Below are 18,524 nucleotides of genomic sequence, written 5' to 3' on the forward strand. Positions count from 1 at the left end.
AAGAGAAAAACGCCCGTTCATAGTCCAATTATGTTGAGTAGAAAAGTATCGAATACCATTGTCATGTACTTGCCTCTGATGCCCTCTGTACGAAAACTCTTGTCCAAAGGTTTTCATCAATCCGTTCATAGACGTCGAGTTTGGGCTGGACGTTGATACCCTTGATTGTTGCAATCGTCGTTCATGTTTGATGCTCCTTGATGCTAAACAGTTCTGCAGGTTTTGCATCGTCAAGTGGAATTTTTTTCCTCCTGTTGTCCAGCTACTGAATCAATATCATCATCGTCAAATTTGGGCAAGTCAGAAACAATTTCAAATGCCTGCTTGATCAATGCAGCCACGAGAAGAATGATTATTCATATACGGGAACAAATTTATTTATCCATTTCGTCAAACGATAGTAGACTACAAATATTTACATAATAATTCATAAAAAAACTAAATAAGAAGCAATCATTAAAATTAGTTCTATATAACAAATGCAGTGTATTTTACGATGGATGTCCTCTCAGTGATAGATTTTTTTTTAGTAAACTTTTCGACATCGTCCCATCAATTACATTACTGTACTTGTTGTATTTTTTCATCATTCTATTGAGTGGTCCATTCATAGCGTATAAAGTTTTCAATGGAATTGGTTTGAATAAATTTCGTGAACGCAAGGTTCGTGACGGCGCATAAAAATTTAGTTTTTGGAGTAAGTTTCCTGAATTAATCCGTTGCGAGACCAAGTTATTTAAACATGAAATTTCAGCAATCTCTCTCCGTTCTTCAAGCGTTTCAATACTTATCAACATGCAACGAGCTTCATATGGAGGAAGTGGAAATGTTGTCGAACCTAACTTCCTCAGAGCAAATAACACAAATTGTTTCTGAACGGATACTATTCGATTGGAGTGCAGTTCTTGAAAGAGTGCCCATACAACACTACAGTATTCTAAAATCGATCTAACATAGGTTACATACAAAGCCTTGATTGTGTATGGATCTCCGAAGTCTTTTAAGAAAGAAGAAGTTTTTTAAGAAAATCTTTTTATGAATCCGGGCATACAATTTGCCTTTTTGATCATCGCGTTGTAGTGCTCGACAAAAGTGAGTTTCAAATCAAGAATCATACCTAAGAGTTTAATTTTTACACATCTATCTGCAGTTTCTAGATCTAAAGAACATACAAAGTTTTAAGTCTCATGTTTTCGAGTATTCTCGAGCAATATTTCAAAGCGGCATAAAGGCAAATATTATCTATGGTGCATAAATCAAAATTACCGAAATTACCGTTTATTGATTGTAAAATTGCCGGTAATTCGGTAATGGAAAATAACCCGCTATTACCGGTAAAACCGATAACGGTAAAACCGGTTAGCAATCCCTAATCTTGATGATGAAATCATATCACTTATTCAGTAGAATTTTTTTTCATTGAAGGACAAAGGGAAAAATCTACTGATGCGGAGAAAACCAACATTTCATTTAAAATTGCTTACATTTTCTGAAAAACGTGCCTTCTCCCTAGTCGCTATAGTCGCATGCACTTGGTCCACTCTGACTGCACACAGTTATCAGTTTTTGCTGATCAGTCAAAATAAATTTATGCCATAAACCTGGCTGTTTGCAACATAAGTTTGATCTGATAAAAGTAGAATGTAGGTTATCCAATTCTTGGTTGTTTGCTACCATTAACTCATTTTTTTCTTATATTGTTACTTAGTCCGGTCTGACTGAACACCGACCATATCTCCTTTTGTTTTTTCTAACGATCGTAAGCCTGATTGTAATTTGGCACACGAATACCCTTTAGCGGTACAAAGTTCTCAATGTTTTATCATTCCCAGATTATAATGTATAAGATTTAAGTGATAAGATGAGTGCTTCTGATTTCCCATACATTTATGTGGCTATGTGTGAAAGTGTGACCATACGAATCATATGTAACCATGAGAAGTACACAACTACATAGAATTATGTTGACAGTGTTGCCAATGTTCCAGTTTTTTTCCTCGATCCAGTCCAACAGTCATATTCTGAAATCTTCCTGTTTTTCTAAATATTTTCCAGTTTTATCCAGTTTTTTATGCGTGCTTCAGTTTTACCCATTTTATATGAAATAAAATCAAAAGGTATAAATATTTTCCCTCTCTCACTCTTCCCATCTCTTGATCAATTTTTGTTTTGTGACATTTATCGTGTAATCAATCTAAGGTGTATTTACCTTGCTTCGACTTTTCTTTTCTTACACTTTCAACTCAAGGCTATTTTTCTGCTGCTTTCAAATTCAATGCAGTGTGTGATACCTACCCAAGCAGCAACATGCTATAATGTCTTCGCATTTATATAAATATCAGATATTCTAAGTTCTCCAAAACATTTTGAAGCTCAGACCAGTTGTTCTAGTTTTTCAATCATGCAATGTTCATGGCATGAAAGCTCACTCAAAATTGTTCATAGAGCCCGCGTACTCTAAACATAAGATTTTATAGGTCCTCCAAATCATTCAAAAGTTCAGAAGATCATAGAGTCAATGCGTCACTTTCATTGGTATGAATATAAAACCCAAGTAATCTTGCTTCCGTTTATATCAATAGGATATTAGTTCCTCATGGTCACTCAAAAGATTTTTGGTTCTAAATAGCATTTTTATTACACATGCTCTAAACTCTCCTTTTCGACGTATAGTTTGTACTAAAATAATGCATACTTTGCATAAAATGCAGGGAAGAGGGGAGAGGTCTGTCTTCGTTCTATCATATTTTCTGTATCAAACATTTATTCCATGTAACGGAGAAACATGTTATTCGCAAGTGGTTGAAAAATATTGAACGAGAATTGTGTCTGAAAATAATTTGATATTATAATGACGAGTTTTGGTAGGAGTACTAGGATTTTTTTAGTAAAAGGTAAATTCAACGGGGTCGATTAGAAGATCCATCAATGAACAGTTCTGCGATTGGATTCATGAACTTGCGCTTAGTAAGAAAACGTGAATGTTTGAAGGTATTGATAACAAAAAACAAATTTTGGGCGGGACGAAGTTTGCCGGTCAGCTAGTTATATATATTTTTTCAAAAAATGCTTTCTCGAGCCGGAAGCAATACTTAAGGTTACCTTAATTTGATATTGATACTAATATGTGTTATATGTGTATGTGGATACAAAGCAGTATTGTATTGGTATTGATTGTGCTCATTTTAGTTCTGGAATAATATTGCGGGATCCGCTCCTGTGCAAAAAATTGTTCGAGATATACCACAAGGTAGGTGCGATCTTGATTCCGAGTTTTCGATGGTAGAATTCTCTCTTGCTCTGCTTTCATGTAACAATTCTGCTCCGGGATCGTATAGAATTAAGTTCAACTTGCTGAAAAATCTCCCTGATGTGGCGAAACATCGCTTGTTGAATTTATTCAATCGGTTTCTGGAGCATAATATTGTTCCAGATGATTGGAGACAAGTACGAGTTATAGCTATTCAAAAATCCGGAAAACCCGCGTCCGACTTCAATTCGTACCGCCCAATAGCAATGCTGTCTTGTATACGGAAATTGTTGGAGAAAATGATCTTGTTTCGCCTTGATCGATGGGTTGAAACGAATGGCCTACTCTCAGATACACAATATGGGTTCCGCAGGGGCAAGGGGACGAATGATTGTCTTGCGTTGCTTCAGAAATTCAAATGGCTTACGCCGAAAAAAAACAAATGGCTTCAGTGTTCTTGGACATAAAGGGGGCTTTCGATTCTGTTTCAATAGAGGTTTTGTCGGACAAATTACACTCTCGGGGTCTGCCGCCTCTATTGAATAATATGTTATATAACTTGCTTTGTGAGAAACATTTGAACTTTTCTCACGGAGATTCGGCAGTATGTCGGGTCTCTTACATGGGCCTCCCCCAGGGCTCATGTTTAAGCCCCCTTTTGTACAACTTCTATGTAAGCGACATCGACAATTGCCTTACACAAAATTGCAGCCTAAGACAACTTACAGATGATGGAGTGGTGTCTGTCGTAGGATCAAACGAATCCGACCTGCAAGGACCCTTACAAGATACTTTGAACAATTTTTCAACCTGGGCCATTGGGCTAGGGATCGAATTCTCCACGGAGAAAACAGAGATGGTGGTTTTTTCTAGGAAGCATAGACCAGCAAAACCAAAGCTTCAACTTTTGGGTAAACCGATCACTCATGCTATGTCATTCAAGTATCTTGGGGTCTGGTTCGACTCCAAATGTACTTGGGGGGCCCATATTAGGTATCTTAGTAAAAAATGTCAACAAAGAATAAACTTTCTCCGTACAATTACCGGCACCTGGTGGGGAGCCCACCCAGAAGATCTTATAATGTTGTATGGAACAACTATTCTCTCAGTGATGGAGTATGGCAGTTTCTGTTTTCAATCAGCTGCCAAAACACACCTCATTAAACTCGAGCGAATTCAGTATCTTTGTCTCCGTATCGCGTTGGGATGTATGCCCTCAACGCATACCGCATGAGTCTCGAGGTTTTGGCAGGCGTACTCCCACTAAAAGATCGCTTCAATTTATTATCTCTTCGGTTCCTCATCCGGTGTAAGGTTATGAACCCATTGGTGATCGGAAATTTTGAGCAACTGATCGAGCTAAATTTTCACTCTGGATTCATGAGTTCATATCATGAATTCATCTCCATGCAGGTTGATCCTTCTTCGTATATTCCCAACCGTGTTTGTTTCCCTGACTACATCAATTCCTCTGTGCATTTTGATCTGTCCATGAAGCAAGATATCCATGGATATTCAGATTACCAACGATCGAGGATCGCTCCAACGATCTTCGATGAAAAGTATGGGGGTATCAATTTTGATAATATGTACTTTACTGATGGGTCCACTATAAAGGAGTCCACAGGATTTGGAGTTTTCAACGAATTTTTTAGCACCTCACACAGTCTTCAGAATCCTTGCTCAGTGTATATTGCTGAATTGGCAGCAATTCATTGGGCGCTGGACAGCGTCGCCTCACGACCTGTTGAACACTATTACATTGTAACGGATAGTCTTTGCTCTGTCGAAGCTATCCGTTCAGTGAGGCCGGAAAAGCTCTCGCCGTACTTCCTTGAGAGAATACGAGAAATTTTGAGTGCTTTATACAGACGCTGTTATGTCATTACCTTTATCTGGGTCCCTTCACATTGCTCCATTCCGGGTAATGAGAGGGCTGACTCATTAGCAAAGGTAGGTGCAATTGAAGGTGATATTTATCAGCGTCAAATCGCCTTCAATGAATTTTATTCTTTAGTCCGCAAAAATACCATCGCTAACTGGCAACGCAAGTGGAATGAAGATGAATTGGGCCGGTGGTTTCACTCGATTATCCCTAAGGTTAGCCTCAAACCGTGGTTCAAAAGTCTAGACTTGAGTCGGGACTTTATTCGCACCTTCTCCCGACTCATGTCCAATCACTGTTCGTTAGATGCACTACTCTTCCGTTTCAATCTTGCCAGCAGCAATCTCTGCGTTTGTGGCCAAGGTTATCATGACATCGAGCACATTGTTTGGTCGTGCGAGGTGTATCTGGTCGCCAGATCGAATTTAGAAAACTCCCTTCGGGCCCGAGGAAGACAGCCCAATGTGCCGGTGAGAGATGTGTTGGCTCGGTTAGACCTTGATTACATGTCCCATATATATGTTTTCCTTAAAGCTATAGATATTCGTGTGTGATTGTCCCTACATCCTTATACCCTCCTTTCCTTCCTTTGCGGGTAATTCGTCCCCTTGCTATAAATAGTAGAATAAGTTGAAATGTAAATACACTATAGATATACGAATAGATTTATGAAATGAGTGTTCATCAACATTGTTACAATTTCCTTATATCCCATCCTTCTCCTAAAAATATGTCACCCTCCTAAACTCGAGTACACCGCGAGTAATCGGTTTTCCACCTTACTAACCATAGATGTAAGAAAATTGTTTATATATATATATAGTTTTAAAATTATATTTAAGAATTCGGCTCCTTTAAACTTAAGTAACTGAGCCTGTAAAAATAAACGAATTAATAAAAAAAAAAATATTGCGGGAACTATTCAAAAGTTAGTCCTCAATTCTAATACATCGATCATTTTTCAAGACCTGAAGCAATGAATATCAGATTTTTCAAGTTTAACCGAAATAAAACTGTATCTTTTAGGGGTTCTAGAAGAAAAGATCCTCAAATATCGTTTCATGTTCGAGTGGTTGGAAACTACATATAAATATAGGGTCTTTCAGATTAAACGCTCAGGCAAAAAAATCGAAAAGCTCCTTCTAAAATTGCTAACACTGCACTCCTCGCTTCGGGACGATAATATTCGGCTACTCGTTCAGTCTTATCGGATGGTTTTTAGTGTTAAGATGTACAATTTACAAGAACGTGTATTTTTAGTGGAATCGTATTACTCGAGCATCCGAAGCCTTAATGAAACTTTGTCCTCTTATGGTAAGAATTTCAGCATTTCTTGTCGTCGATTGCTTCCTCTGGGGATACGTGAAGTACCGTTGCTATGTTAATAAGCCACAAAATTTGGAGAGACTTAAAGAAGAAATAACTCGGATTTTGAACAGCATCGAAGTCGTAATGTTAGAGTTGTGCATGAAGAATTTTGTTCATCGTTTAAAACGCGTTATCGAAAAAAAGGGATGGTCACATCGAAAATGTTCTAAAATAAGCTTTATTTTCGTTTTTAGAAATATAAATCGGTTCACTTTTGTAGAAGTTTTTAAAATTTGTTGCGTGAGCGTTTAAAAAAAAAGTTTGAAAGATTTGAAAGTGGTAATTTTGATTTCGAAGGCGAAGAACGTTCCAGACCATAAAAAAAGTTTAAAGATAAAGATTTGGAGGCCTTACTCGATCCAGATCTGTCACAAACGCAACAAGAACTTGCAGATACACTTGGAGTAACTCAGCAAACCATATCCGATCGTTTAAAAGCAATGGGAATGATCCGAAAGATAAGAGATTGGGTGCCATATTAATTGAAGCCACGGGACGTCGAACGCCGTTTTTCCCGTGCGAACAACTGCTCCAACGGCATAAAAGAAAGGGTTTTATGCATCGAATCGTTACTGGCGATGAAAAGTGGGTCCATTACGACAATCCTAAATGTCGGGCAACGTATGGATACCCCGGCCATGCATCAACATCGACGGCCTCGCGCAATATTCACGGCCGGAAGGTTATGTTATCTATTTGGTTGGACAAGCTGGTTGTGGTTTATTATGAGCTGCTAAAACCGAATGAAACCATTACTGGGGATCTCTACCGACGACAATGCGATGCGTTTGAGCCGTGCACTGAAGAAAAAACGGCCACAATACGAGCAAAGATACGATAAAGTTATTTTGCAGCACGACAATGATCGGCCGCATGTCGCGAAACCAGTCAAAACATACTTGGAAACACTGAAATGGGAAACACTATCCCACCCGCTATATCCTACAGACATTGTTCCGTCCTTTTACTACCTTTTTCGGTCGATGCAACGGCCTGGTTGACCAACACTTCTCCAATTTTGATGAAGTCAAAAATTGGATCGATTCGTGGTTAGCCGACAAACCGGCCGATTATTTCCGCAAAGGGATCCGTCAATTGCCAGAAAGATGAGAAGAAGTTGTGACTAGCGATGGGCAATACTTTGAACATTAAATTAGTAACCATGTTTGCAGAATAAAACATTAATTTTTGTACGAAGAAACTTACCGGTATTCCTATTATTTTTATCGTTGATTATTTCCTAAAAAATCTATCGTGATTGTGAATAGAATTTGTTTTTGGAAAGAGTTTGTTAACTAAGAGATAACCATGAGAGTGAACTACTTGAATCGGTGGTTTCGAAGAGCTGGAATACACAAAAAACTTTTTCCGCAATACAAATGAAGTTGGTTATTATTTGATTCTGCATACAGAGTGAAAATATTCTTAAAACTTAATCCTAATTTCATCCGTTCATTATATCACGCTTCTCCAACACGTTTCTAACGTGGTCCTTGAGCTGCCCGAACTGCGCCTGAAGCTCGGCGATAGCTTTCGTATCGCGTTCCAACGTGCGCTTCAACTCCACGATCGCGAGTCCAAGACGTTGCTGGACTTTTCGATTGGCCTCCCGTTGATTTTCGAACTTTTTTATGACAGATGACCAGGAATTTTTGATTTCCAGTACCTTCTTCCGAGCGGCCTGGGAGGCTACTACACTTTCAGTGCTAACCGTGGTGATAAGGCCTCCTGAAGTTTTCTGCTTCTCTAGCTTAGAGAAGCGAACGTCGATATTCTTGAGCATTTTATTTTGATCGGCTTCAATTGTCTGGATCTGTGCATGCAACTTTTTTTGCAAGGCTGCATGGTTTTTCTGCAATTTTTCTAGTTTTTCAAAGTTTTCATCATAAGTGCCACTGTCCAGTTCAGCCAAACAACACAGATTGGCACGCGACGATCCTTCGCAGCCCTGATCTCTGTCTTTGACGGTGACATAGGTTTTTGAGAACTTCTGCAAAATAGTTTCCAACCAGCTGCAATACCACGAGTTGCGCGCCAATGAAACGTATTGAAGTGTCACGAACCGCTCGTGGAAACTTTCGATGTGAATCAGATCGTTCCCACTGAGGTTCAACTCAGTGAGTGATTCGAAGTCCCAATTGGATACGTCCAGCTTATTTATCCTATTGTCGGACAACGATAAATTACTCAAATGTGGCAGCACAATTGGGCTGGCAGCTTCAATGGTCACAATTTGGTTCCGATCCAGCGTCAATCTTTCCAAACTCTCCATATTTTCGAACACATTCATATCAATACGGTCCAGATCGTTCGACGACAGCCAAAGTTCTTTCAAGTGTATCAAAACTTCGAACCCAGCCAGGGTGGAAAGCCGATTACCGTTCAGTTTCAGGATCTCGGTGCTGTATTCCGCTTGCGAATCGAAACTGATCGCGGCGATTTGATTCCCGTTCGCTTCGACCGCGATCAGCTGCGGCCGCAGGAAGAGTTCCCGCATACCGAGTGGGCCAAGCTCTAGCTTCACGACATTTCCCAGCTGGTCGGCGAGTTTCTTCGAGAAGTGCAACAGTTGGCCTTCCTTGATGTGCAGTAATGTTTTATCTCCCAGATCGGAAAGCGTCACGCTGTCGGATGAATCCGCGGAAATGTTTGCGATGACACAGTTTTTGGATTTTACTTTGGCACAGTGGTAAATCTGTCTGCTGACGGCTTCCATTTCGATTGTCAGTAGAAGAGCGGTGAGAAATAGGCTTATGAGGAAAGAATTGTCAGTTCAGGATTTTTTACAAGGACTCAAGTAAATAATTTTACCGTGAATGCAGAGCCATTTTAATCGGAGAGCTGTTCGATCCTTACAGCTCAATCGATAAGTAATCACTGAAAGTGGCACGAATCGTTGGTGAGATTGGTCAGAGAGGTTGCCGCGAGTTGATTGCAGTATGTGTTATGTTTATTCTTCTAAACAAAATAAATTCACTTAGTAGTGACAATCGGTATGAGGTGATTTAATTTAATTTAAGGAAAACAAATCAATGTCCCTCTGATTCACCAATCGAAAGCCCATGAACTGAAAACTCTAAAGCATCGAGAATCTGAAATTTGCATTCTCATGGACATTACAAACTTCTCATGGTCATGGTTTCCGTGGAAGAATTTTCAAATTAATCGTTTATCAACAATTGGAATATTTTCAGCTGTTTGTTGTTCGATTGCCTCATTACAATCTATTCATGTATTAATCACCAGAATCTTCATTAATAAAAAAGAACAGAAGCGGCAGTGGCAGTTGCTTCAGAACAAGAACCCACTATGTAAAAGCCAGGAGTTGCTTGAAGGCGTTCCGCGGCGATTGATCGGATATAGATCAAGAAAGTGTCAGATGATCAGGCATCATTTTTGGGATTGGGCAAAAATCTTTGTTCGTGGTTATCCTCCTAACTAGCCAAATAATGAACTCAGGTTACCACGAGTAAATACTTGGATTATAGAAAAAACAAAAAAGACGGGTCAATTTAAAAAACTTGTTTATTATCCCAGTAAAGTAGTTTTCCTAGATTTTTTTTCATGAAATTACATTTCCAACGCTCCCAAACCATTATGCACAAAGAAATAGTCCTGCAATAGGTGCTGTTAGTATAACTGATAATAGAGGTTTCAAACTTTTACAGTTCAATTACCTCTAGCCTTGAGAAAGATTAATTCAGAAAACTTAACCTAAGCCTTCAGTCTTGGTGATGGCTTTTTTGGACCCCGTCGCCGTAACCCATCCTTAGCTAGCCCAAACATCAACCATATTCCATAGCACAGTCTCTTAGTACCTTAGCTGACACTAGAGTGCAATTCCAAATGAAATCGAACTAAAAATTCCGATTTTAAAAACTTGTATTTTTGATTCGAACGAAAGTTTGTATTCCGTTTGGGTTGGAGGAAATATGAGTTTTCCACAGCATTTGGGAACTTTTTGACTCAAGTGTAACTTCGATTTTCGTAAGATAAATCCTTGATAATTTATATCTCAGAAGCTATGAGTCGTATCGAAATAATGTCTTAGAAAGAGTTATAAAATATTGATGTTAATACGTGAAAAAATATACACTCTTTTAATTTATAAAAAAACTATATTTCAATTTTTTAAATTTTTTTTCATATAAAATAGAAGTCATGCAGAAAATTTTAAAAATGGGTACAAGATGGTAAAACTATTTTTGGCGAACATTGTGGAACATCGAATTTTTATGAATTTTCGAAACTTAAATTTTTTGCTTGTTAACAATCATTTTTAGCCACAAATTTTGAGTCCTGATATGATTTAGAATATAAAAGCTCTGTATCAATCTCCTTCTTAATGCAGCCATTCTCGAGATATTTGAAAAAAAAAACATTTCTAATTTATTGTATTTTTTTATATATGTATTTTTGAAACTTTTTTATAATTTATTTTTCCTATAAAATAAAAGAAAAACATTATCGCTACGTTTTGTATTAACCCACATGTCTTCAAATGTAACACGATAAACATATTAAAAGAGCCTATTTACTATAAAAAAAGACAATGAATTAGATTTTTTTTAAATATCTCGAGAATAGCTGCATTTAGATTGATTGATAAAGAGCTTTTTTGTTTTAAATCACATTAGAATTCATAATTTGTGCTTAAAAATGATTGTGACAATCAAAAATTCCAAGTTTCGAAAATTCATAAAAATTCGATGTTATTTCATAAATTATGTGATTTCATAAAATCTCATGAACATGATGGTATAACACGACAAACATATTTAAAGGGCCTATTTACTATTAAAAAGACAATAAATTACAAATATTTTTTAAAATATCTCGAGAATGGCTACATTTAGAAGGAGATTGATAATAACCTTTTTTGTTTTAAATCACATCAGGATTCATAATTTGTGGCTAAAAATGATTATGATTGTTAACATACAAAAATTCGAAGTTTCGAAAATTCCTAAAAATTCGATGTTCCACAAAGTTCGTCAAAAATAGTTTTACTTTCTTGGGCCCATTTTTTTAATTTTCTTCATGACTTCTATTTTGTATGAAAAAATAAAAAAAAATAAAAAATATGTATTTTGGATATTGCAAATTGAATTTTTATTTGTAAATAAAAAAAGAGTACTATTTTTTTTTCAGTGTACATTTTTTTCATATTCAACCATCAATACTCTATAACTCTTTCTAAGACACTATTTCGGTACCACTAATAGTTTCTGAGATATAAATTATCAAAGATTTCTCTTACTCAAATCGATACGCCCTTTTCAAAAGTTACGCTTGAGTCAAAAAATTCCCAATTGCTGTGGAAAACTCATATTTCCTCTAACCTAAATGGAATACACACTTTCATTGGAATCAAAAATCCAAGTTTTTAAAATCTGCATTTTTAGGACGATTTCATTTGGAATTGCTGTGGTGTGGAACACAACTACAAACAGCAATTCCCTTAGTGAAGCATAAAAACGGAACAAATACCAACGATGAAATAGCATACGAATCGATCCATAGCATAAACATTTTGCTAAGGAATATGCGATCAAAATAATGAGATTTTTTTGCTGTGGAGTGGCTGTTTTGATACAAACACGGTGTAGATGCATGCATTACATGCATTACAACCTTCTTGATGTTGTGATTCGACCAATTTATACGATTTCATCGGAATGAACATGTATTTTTGTGCCAATTATCGAAATATAGAAAACTGCCTGGTTCCCATTATGGTTGTACGAAATAACTGCAAAGCTGAAAAGCAGAGCTTATACCGTTCTGAATCATATTTCGGACGCTTAAGGCATATGATGTAGAAAACATATCTAAGCTTTATGCACAGGTTTGGTTGACATTTTTAATAAATTAGTTTAATATGCTTTTAAGCTTTCTACTTTGGTACCTATTTGATTGAAAACATAAAAAAATCATCGAATAAAATGATTTTCAAATGAAGCGAATAAGAATCAAACTTCGGACACTAAATCAAATTTCGGACAGATTGAATTCAAGTTTTGGACACTTTGTTTTGTAACTTTTTGGACGAAAATTACATTAAACTTGATTATATTTTCTAGTCAACTGAGAAACACTGACCAAGCAATCACAGTAAACTGTTGACGATGATGAGAACTGATGAAACACGGGAGAAATTTAAATATTTATGAACGGGTAAATTCTACCTGCTCACGCTAAGAAAACGTCAAACACAAACGATAATGAGTAGTGTTGTAAGCAGGGTTGCCAACTATAATTTGAAAAAGTCAGAAAGAATGAAAATAAAAATCAGGATAATTCAGGATAGCTCATATTCGGTTGTCCGGAAAGTTAAAATCGATTTTTGGGAAAACAAAAACATAACTTTCAATCAAAGCATTATAATTTAATTTTATATCCATAGTTCTGTTTCACAATCGTTCGCCATCATCCACAGAGCTTGAATATTCTATCCTCCCAGACCATGTTTGCTTTGTCGAATCCAGTCCAAATCCCACCAGAAACAGAGTATATTTTTGTTCGGGCGAAGACCGGATATGTTAAATGATTAATAAGCATGGTATAAATCCTTGCATAAGCGGAAATGCTAGTGTTTCATCTGACTTTTTGATCGTTCAAATTTTTCTCGAAAAACCTACAGCATCGCTACAGTCAATTGCAGAGAAATCAATGTTCAAATTTTCACTGAATCCATCATCCATGCTTTGGAATAAATCTTTACTCAACGAATGAGGAAAGCATATCATCAGTGACTTGTTCAATTTTTCCTAATTTTTATGATATTTAGTACGGTTATAGATATATTTACCATTGTTCCATCATTTAAGTTTATTTTACTTTGAATCAGACGAACAAATTACATATAATCTTTTTATATTGACTGTGGATTTCTAAAATTTTCTCTTGAGTAATTTTACATTCTGAAATGTATTCTTACAATCATAAATCTGAGGATACATCTACATACACATTATCCTAAATAAAGCAATGTTGTTCCTCAAACTTAAACTCGTTTTAAATTTGATAAATTCGTCAGACAATCCGGTTTCATGAATTTTCTAGCACTGTTTTAGGAAGCCACGAAGAAATTGAGGGTAGAGATAAAAAAAAGTTGAGTACAAAGTTTAACTTAATGTAAGATATATACAAGTGCGAATCGGAGAACTATCATGACAGAAAACATTGGCATGGAAACCAGTATATTTATTACGAATAATATAAAGAGTACAAAAATCAGGAAAAATCAGGATCATTTCAGAAAAACCAGGATAAATTGAGTGTTCGTCAGGATATCAGGGAGCGTGCTAAAAAAGTCTGAGAAATCCTGAAAAATCAGGAAGGTTGGCATCTCTGGTTGTAAGATATCTGCCGATTATGTTATAATTTAAATGTAGTTCTCATGTAAAATGATAGTGAAACCAAGGGATTACTATAAAGAAGCAATTGTGATATTAATTTGATAGTTATATCATCAGTGCCTTAAGCATTTCAAGATATTAGAACAAAGTGTCCGAAATATGATGTTGTCCTAAATATGATTCAGAACGGTATGTTCCTGTTATGGTTGTACATTGTTATGTTATGGTTGTTATGCTGTTATGGTTGTACCTCACGTTTTCACGCTGTGCAATTGTATATCCTAGGGCGAATCTGAACGCTCAGTCGTGTAGTGAAACAGCACTATGCATGTCCGACCGAAGCATATTTGTTTGATCCACTCTGTTGAAAATTTAATCTTAGGTGAATGTGTTGATATCCTTTGTTCAGTTCCTGAAGAGAAGCGAAAACTGCATCACAACCCTCACGCCTTTGTGATTCTCCTATCAGAAAGGCAACGAGGATCCGGTCAATATTTGGTGTCCGGCGGGATACCGGATATTAGAAAAAGACAATAATTTCTCATTAACAGAAGGTAAACCATAACCGGAACTTGTAATACTTGTTAGTTCCTTTATGATGTGTAGTCATATAAGTGTACCCTCTCTCAGATTATCATCCCGGAAGTACATAGTTTTTTTTCAATTTTGGATACAACTAATTGGTTGATATTCTTTGCATATTGAAATTATGTGGCACAAAATCTGTCATCGTAAGTGAAAGTCAATTGAGAGAATCGATCAAAGCAAAAATTAGACCTAAATTGTCGAATAATGAATAATAAATAATGAGTCTTGTACAGAACTTATTGGAATTTTCAAAGCTGCCTTCTGATTTCGGAATAATCGCATTATTGAGGACGTATTCATTAGAAAAAGGAAAATTTTTCATTCTATCAAAACTTTTCCTGTAGTAAGATGACCTACAGAAGCGTTCTTGGAATCAAATGAATGCCGAAGGATAAGGTCAATTGGATTTACTATTGCCATGGTTAATAAAACACTGTGTTAATCTTGAAAAATAAACAAAAAAACCTATTTTTTTCTTTCCAGTATTGTTATCCACTACACATACACACAAAAAGATAGAAGCATTCAAGTATTATCTTGAACTTGAAGCTTTAAAATGATGTATGTCCCATCTTCATGCGTTGGTTTTTACAAAGATACAGCGTTTCTAAAATCACGTAAAAACTTCAACTTCGCGCTCCGTTCCCATAATTTTTGTCGAGTGTAGAATCAACGACATAGTATTGCATACTAGGAATAAGATTTAGAGGCATAGTTTTATTTAAAAATTATTATTGAAGTTTTATTTGAAACCTATTAACGCTTTTTCTGTGATAACGACTATTACCATAATAGATACACTTATTACGAAACTCCAGGAACACTATTACCATAATGGGTACATGGAAGTGGCATTTTCAAACATGTTTTTTTACAATTTAGTCACTTAATCATCGAAATATCAGTGAGAATCTTTAAAAACAGAATTCAAACTGCTAGAAAAAGCATATTTTTGTATACTTTTGAGCTAAAATAGAGTGTTTATTCGCCAATTTCTGCAAGTTGATTTATTTGTTATTTGGTTTTATCAATTTAAGTCAGTGTTTTCTATAATTTGAACTTTTTCATCAGCATAATTTTTTTCCATATGTCTAGATTAGCTTTTTAACAGGTTAAAATGATTGAAATTTGATTGATTGAATTTTATATAATATATTAGCTACGTTTGAATTGTTTATGGTATGGGTTTGTAAGTTTGACATTTGAACCATGCCTCGGAATGGCCGAACAAATGTCAAAGTAATTTTGGCTAATTACTTTGACATTCAAATAAGTATTCGAGGTAATAACGAGAACAATTCGAAGAGATAATCACAAACAACCCAATATATTCCACTAGAATTCAACCGTTACATTTTCATCTCATTCTGTTACACATCGTATTGTTGTCAGTTTCGTTATCTTCTTCTTCTTCCATAATTATTCCAACATATTTGTTTAATAAAAAAAAACACCAGAAGTTACTTCTATAAAGGGCTACCTCATGGATTCGATTTTGTAATGCCCTTCGCACGTTTGCTGCTCACATAATCCTTAAGCAGCGCGAACTGCGCGTGCAGTTCACTGACCTTGTTCACCTCTCGTCGCAATCCCCTCCTCAGTTCCGCAACCGAATGCTGCAGTCGGTTCCGCGATTTCTTGGCATCGTCATTCAACTTCTTCAGCTTTTCTTTCTCGTCATCCAGCGACGTGATGATACTTTTAACATCGTTCCGAATCGCCATGAAATCATCTTTGATGATCGTGTCCTGAGTAATGTTTTTTCCAGTTGAATAGTCAACACCCAAGATCCGATACAGTCGCTTTTTGGCATCCGTCAGTTTGGCACTCTGTGTGCTCGTGAGCTTTCGTATCTGATCGCTGTATGTTTGCTGCAATAGTTTTTGTTGATGTTCCAGATCCTCGAGCCTTTTGAAGGTATCGTCGAAGACCTGGTTGTTATCTGAATCAGCCGAACAGCAGATGTTGGCTGGCGAAAGACCCTCGCACTCCTGATCACTGTCTTTGACGGTTATGTAGCTATCGGCGATTTGTTTCAACATGTCATCCAACAACATGCACTGCCAGGAATTTCGAGCCAGGAGAATGTTGCTCAAACTCGGAAAACTGTCGAGCAGACCTACAATGTCAGTGAGGTTGTTTGAACTGAGGTCCAGTTCGGTAAGGGATTCGAAATCCCAATTGGTCACGTCTAATTGACCAAGCAGATTGTTTCGAGTCAGTGAAAAGAATTCCAAAAGAGGCAATTTCACAGATGTTGATGCTTCGATAGCAACAATATGATTTCGATCGAGATATAATCGTTTCAGGTTCACCATTTGATTGAAGGTCTGTAGATTGATGTTCTTCAGTGCGTTGGAGCTAAGGTGGAGCTCCTGCAATTGGAAAAACACTTCGAATCCGTCTAAACTCTCGAGTTGATTATCGTTCAAATTAAGTATCATCAATCTATATTCATCACCTGGTGTGAGATTGATGGTCTTGAGGCGATTACCAATCGCCTCAACTTCAGTTAGATTCGGCTTCAAAAAGAACTCCTCCATTTGAAGTGGCCCTAGTTTGAGTTTCTCGATGTCTCCAAGCTGTTTGCTTAGCTCCTTCGTAAAACTCTTCATATGGCCCCCTTTGATATGCAATGCGATTTTTGCGCCCAGATCGGGTAATGAAATATCTTCGGAAGGATCAGTGGAGTTTATTTCGGAGATGACACACTTTTTGGAATCCTCCTTGAGGCATCGGTACGAAATCGTCACCCTCGGCTGCTGCGGTTCGTCGTCCTTGAAATGGTTCACTGGAATGTCCGGTGTGCGCGTATTTGGCAGTAATTTGTTATCGGTATCGGTTGTTGACAGTCCTTCTTGAACGCTGACTGTCTTTACGGGAGACTCGGTTTTTTGCAGCACTGTTGTAGGACTTGTGGCCGGATGCTTTGAGATTGGCGGAGATTCACCATTGGAATTGGATGACCCCTCGGTAAGGGAAGCGTGGACATTTTTTGCGGAGAAAGCCAAATTCGGCTGCTCTGATGAAGAAGTTGTGATCGGAGTTGGTGTGATCAGCGGAGATCCCATTGTTGATGAAGCTTGTGCGTTTTGGTTTTCTGGTGTATTGGAAGGATCTTCATCGATCGGTTCCGTAGATGCCTCATTTTCTGTATCGATTTCGTCTTGCAGACTGTTGACTAACAGAAGCAAGACTGTTATGACACTAATATGAAAAAAGAATAAATGTAAAATCAGAGGAAAAAGCAAACAAATCTTACCAAAAAAGGTATTTCATAATGATAGAATCGAATTGATCCGAGCAACGGAGCTGATAGTTTTGAAATGAGGCATTCAGTAGGGTTGACGGCTGCTTGATTGTCTGATAAGGCAATCTAAATAGCGGGTGAATATTGCAACAAAGTAGTCTTCTTATCTTGTATTGTGAGTATTCAGTGGCCTTTGGGTCACAATCACCAATGATCGGAAAACGATTAATCGATTAACTATGAAACTAATGAAAAGACAGACGGCGCAAATCCACAGTTACCGTTGGATCACGGAAGAATATTTTGGAATCCTATTCAGATAGGAATTCTTGTTTCCAATTCGACCATTGGCTTATTTGAGTGGCAGCGCAGCCGCAAGCAGTGTGCATGTTTTTTACTGGCGCACTTTTTGCATTCTTGACGATATATTTTTAAACTTTCACCAGCAGTTATTCGAAAAATAAAATTTTCACAGATTTGAATTTATGCAGTTTCATTTTTATCCAATTTCCAATTTTTGCTATTTTTTAATTACAATGAATTTTTTCTAGTTGAATTTCTTTTTCAGTTTTAGCAGTTTTTAATTTATTTAGATTATTTTTTTGCTATTTTGTTTTTTTTTTTCAATCGTGCAGGTATAATTTTTTGCAGTATCTAGCTTTTGCATTTTTCATTTTTTACAGTTTTAAGTTCAGCAGTTTTTCTTTGTTTTTAATTAATTTATCTTTTCAGTATTGTAGATATACACATTTTTGCTTTTTTGCAGTTCTCATTGTTTAGCCGTTTTCAAAATATATGTTTTAAAAATTTTGCAGTTTTAAG

At 36.7% G+C, this 18,524-nt stretch overlaps 4 protein-coding genes across 7 annotated transcripts in view; 1 reads left to right on the plus strand and 3 right to left on the minus strand.

Annotated features, from left to right (window-relative positions):
* Positions 1-18,524, minus strand: part of LOC129769819 (uncharacterized) — a 266,536-nt gene that overhangs the window by 13,408 nt on the left and 234,604 nt on the right. The gene's annotated exons all lie outside the window — the stretch shown is intronic.
* LOC129769826 (uncharacterized) lies at positions 4,442-6,016 on the plus strand. Its single transcript, XM_055772310.1, has 2 exons — positions 4,442-5,605; positions 5,670-6,016. Exons 1-2 carry the CDS (start codon positions 4,457-4,459, stop codon positions 5,673-5,675), a joined length of 1,155 nt encoding a protein of 384 aa, XP_055628285.1. The 5' UTR covers positions 4,442-4,456; the 3' UTR covers positions 5,676-6,016.
* On the minus strand, positions 7,867-9,427 carry LOC129769824 (protein flightless-1 homolog). The gene is made up of 2 exons (XM_055772307.1): positions 9,315-9,427; positions 7,867-9,253 (listed from the first exon to the last, which is right to left on the minus strand). Exons 1-2 carry the CDS (start codon positions 9,329-9,331, stop codon positions 7,948-7,950), a joined length of 1,323 nt encoding a protein of 440 aa, XP_055628282.1. The 5' UTR covers positions 9,332-9,427; the 3' UTR covers positions 7,867-7,947.
* On the minus strand, positions 14,891-17,820 carry LOC129769821 (uncharacterized). Its single transcript, XM_055772305.1, has 2 exons — positions 17,715-17,820; positions 14,891-17,659 (listed from the first exon to the last, which is right to left on the minus strand). The coding sequence occupies exons 1-2, from the start codon at positions 17,729-17,731 to the stop codon at positions 15,934-15,936; spliced, it is 1,743 nt and encodes a 580-aa protein (XP_055628280.1). The 5' UTR covers positions 17,732-17,820; the 3' UTR covers positions 14,891-15,933.

The sequence above is a fragment of the Toxorhynchites rutilus genome, chromosome 2 (assembly GCF_029784135.1).
Source record: "Toxorhynchites rutilus septentrionalis strain SRP chromosome 2, ASM2978413v1, whole genome shotgun sequence".
NCBI lineage: Eukaryota > Metazoa > Arthropoda > Insecta > Diptera > Culicidae > Toxorhynchites > Toxorhynchites rutilus.

Excerpts from the sequence above, each read along its gene's own strand:
- LOC129769826 (XM_055772310.1), top strand. The coding sequence starts at position 4,457 with ATGTATGCCCTCAACGCATACCGCATGAGTCTCGAGGTTTTGGCAGGC.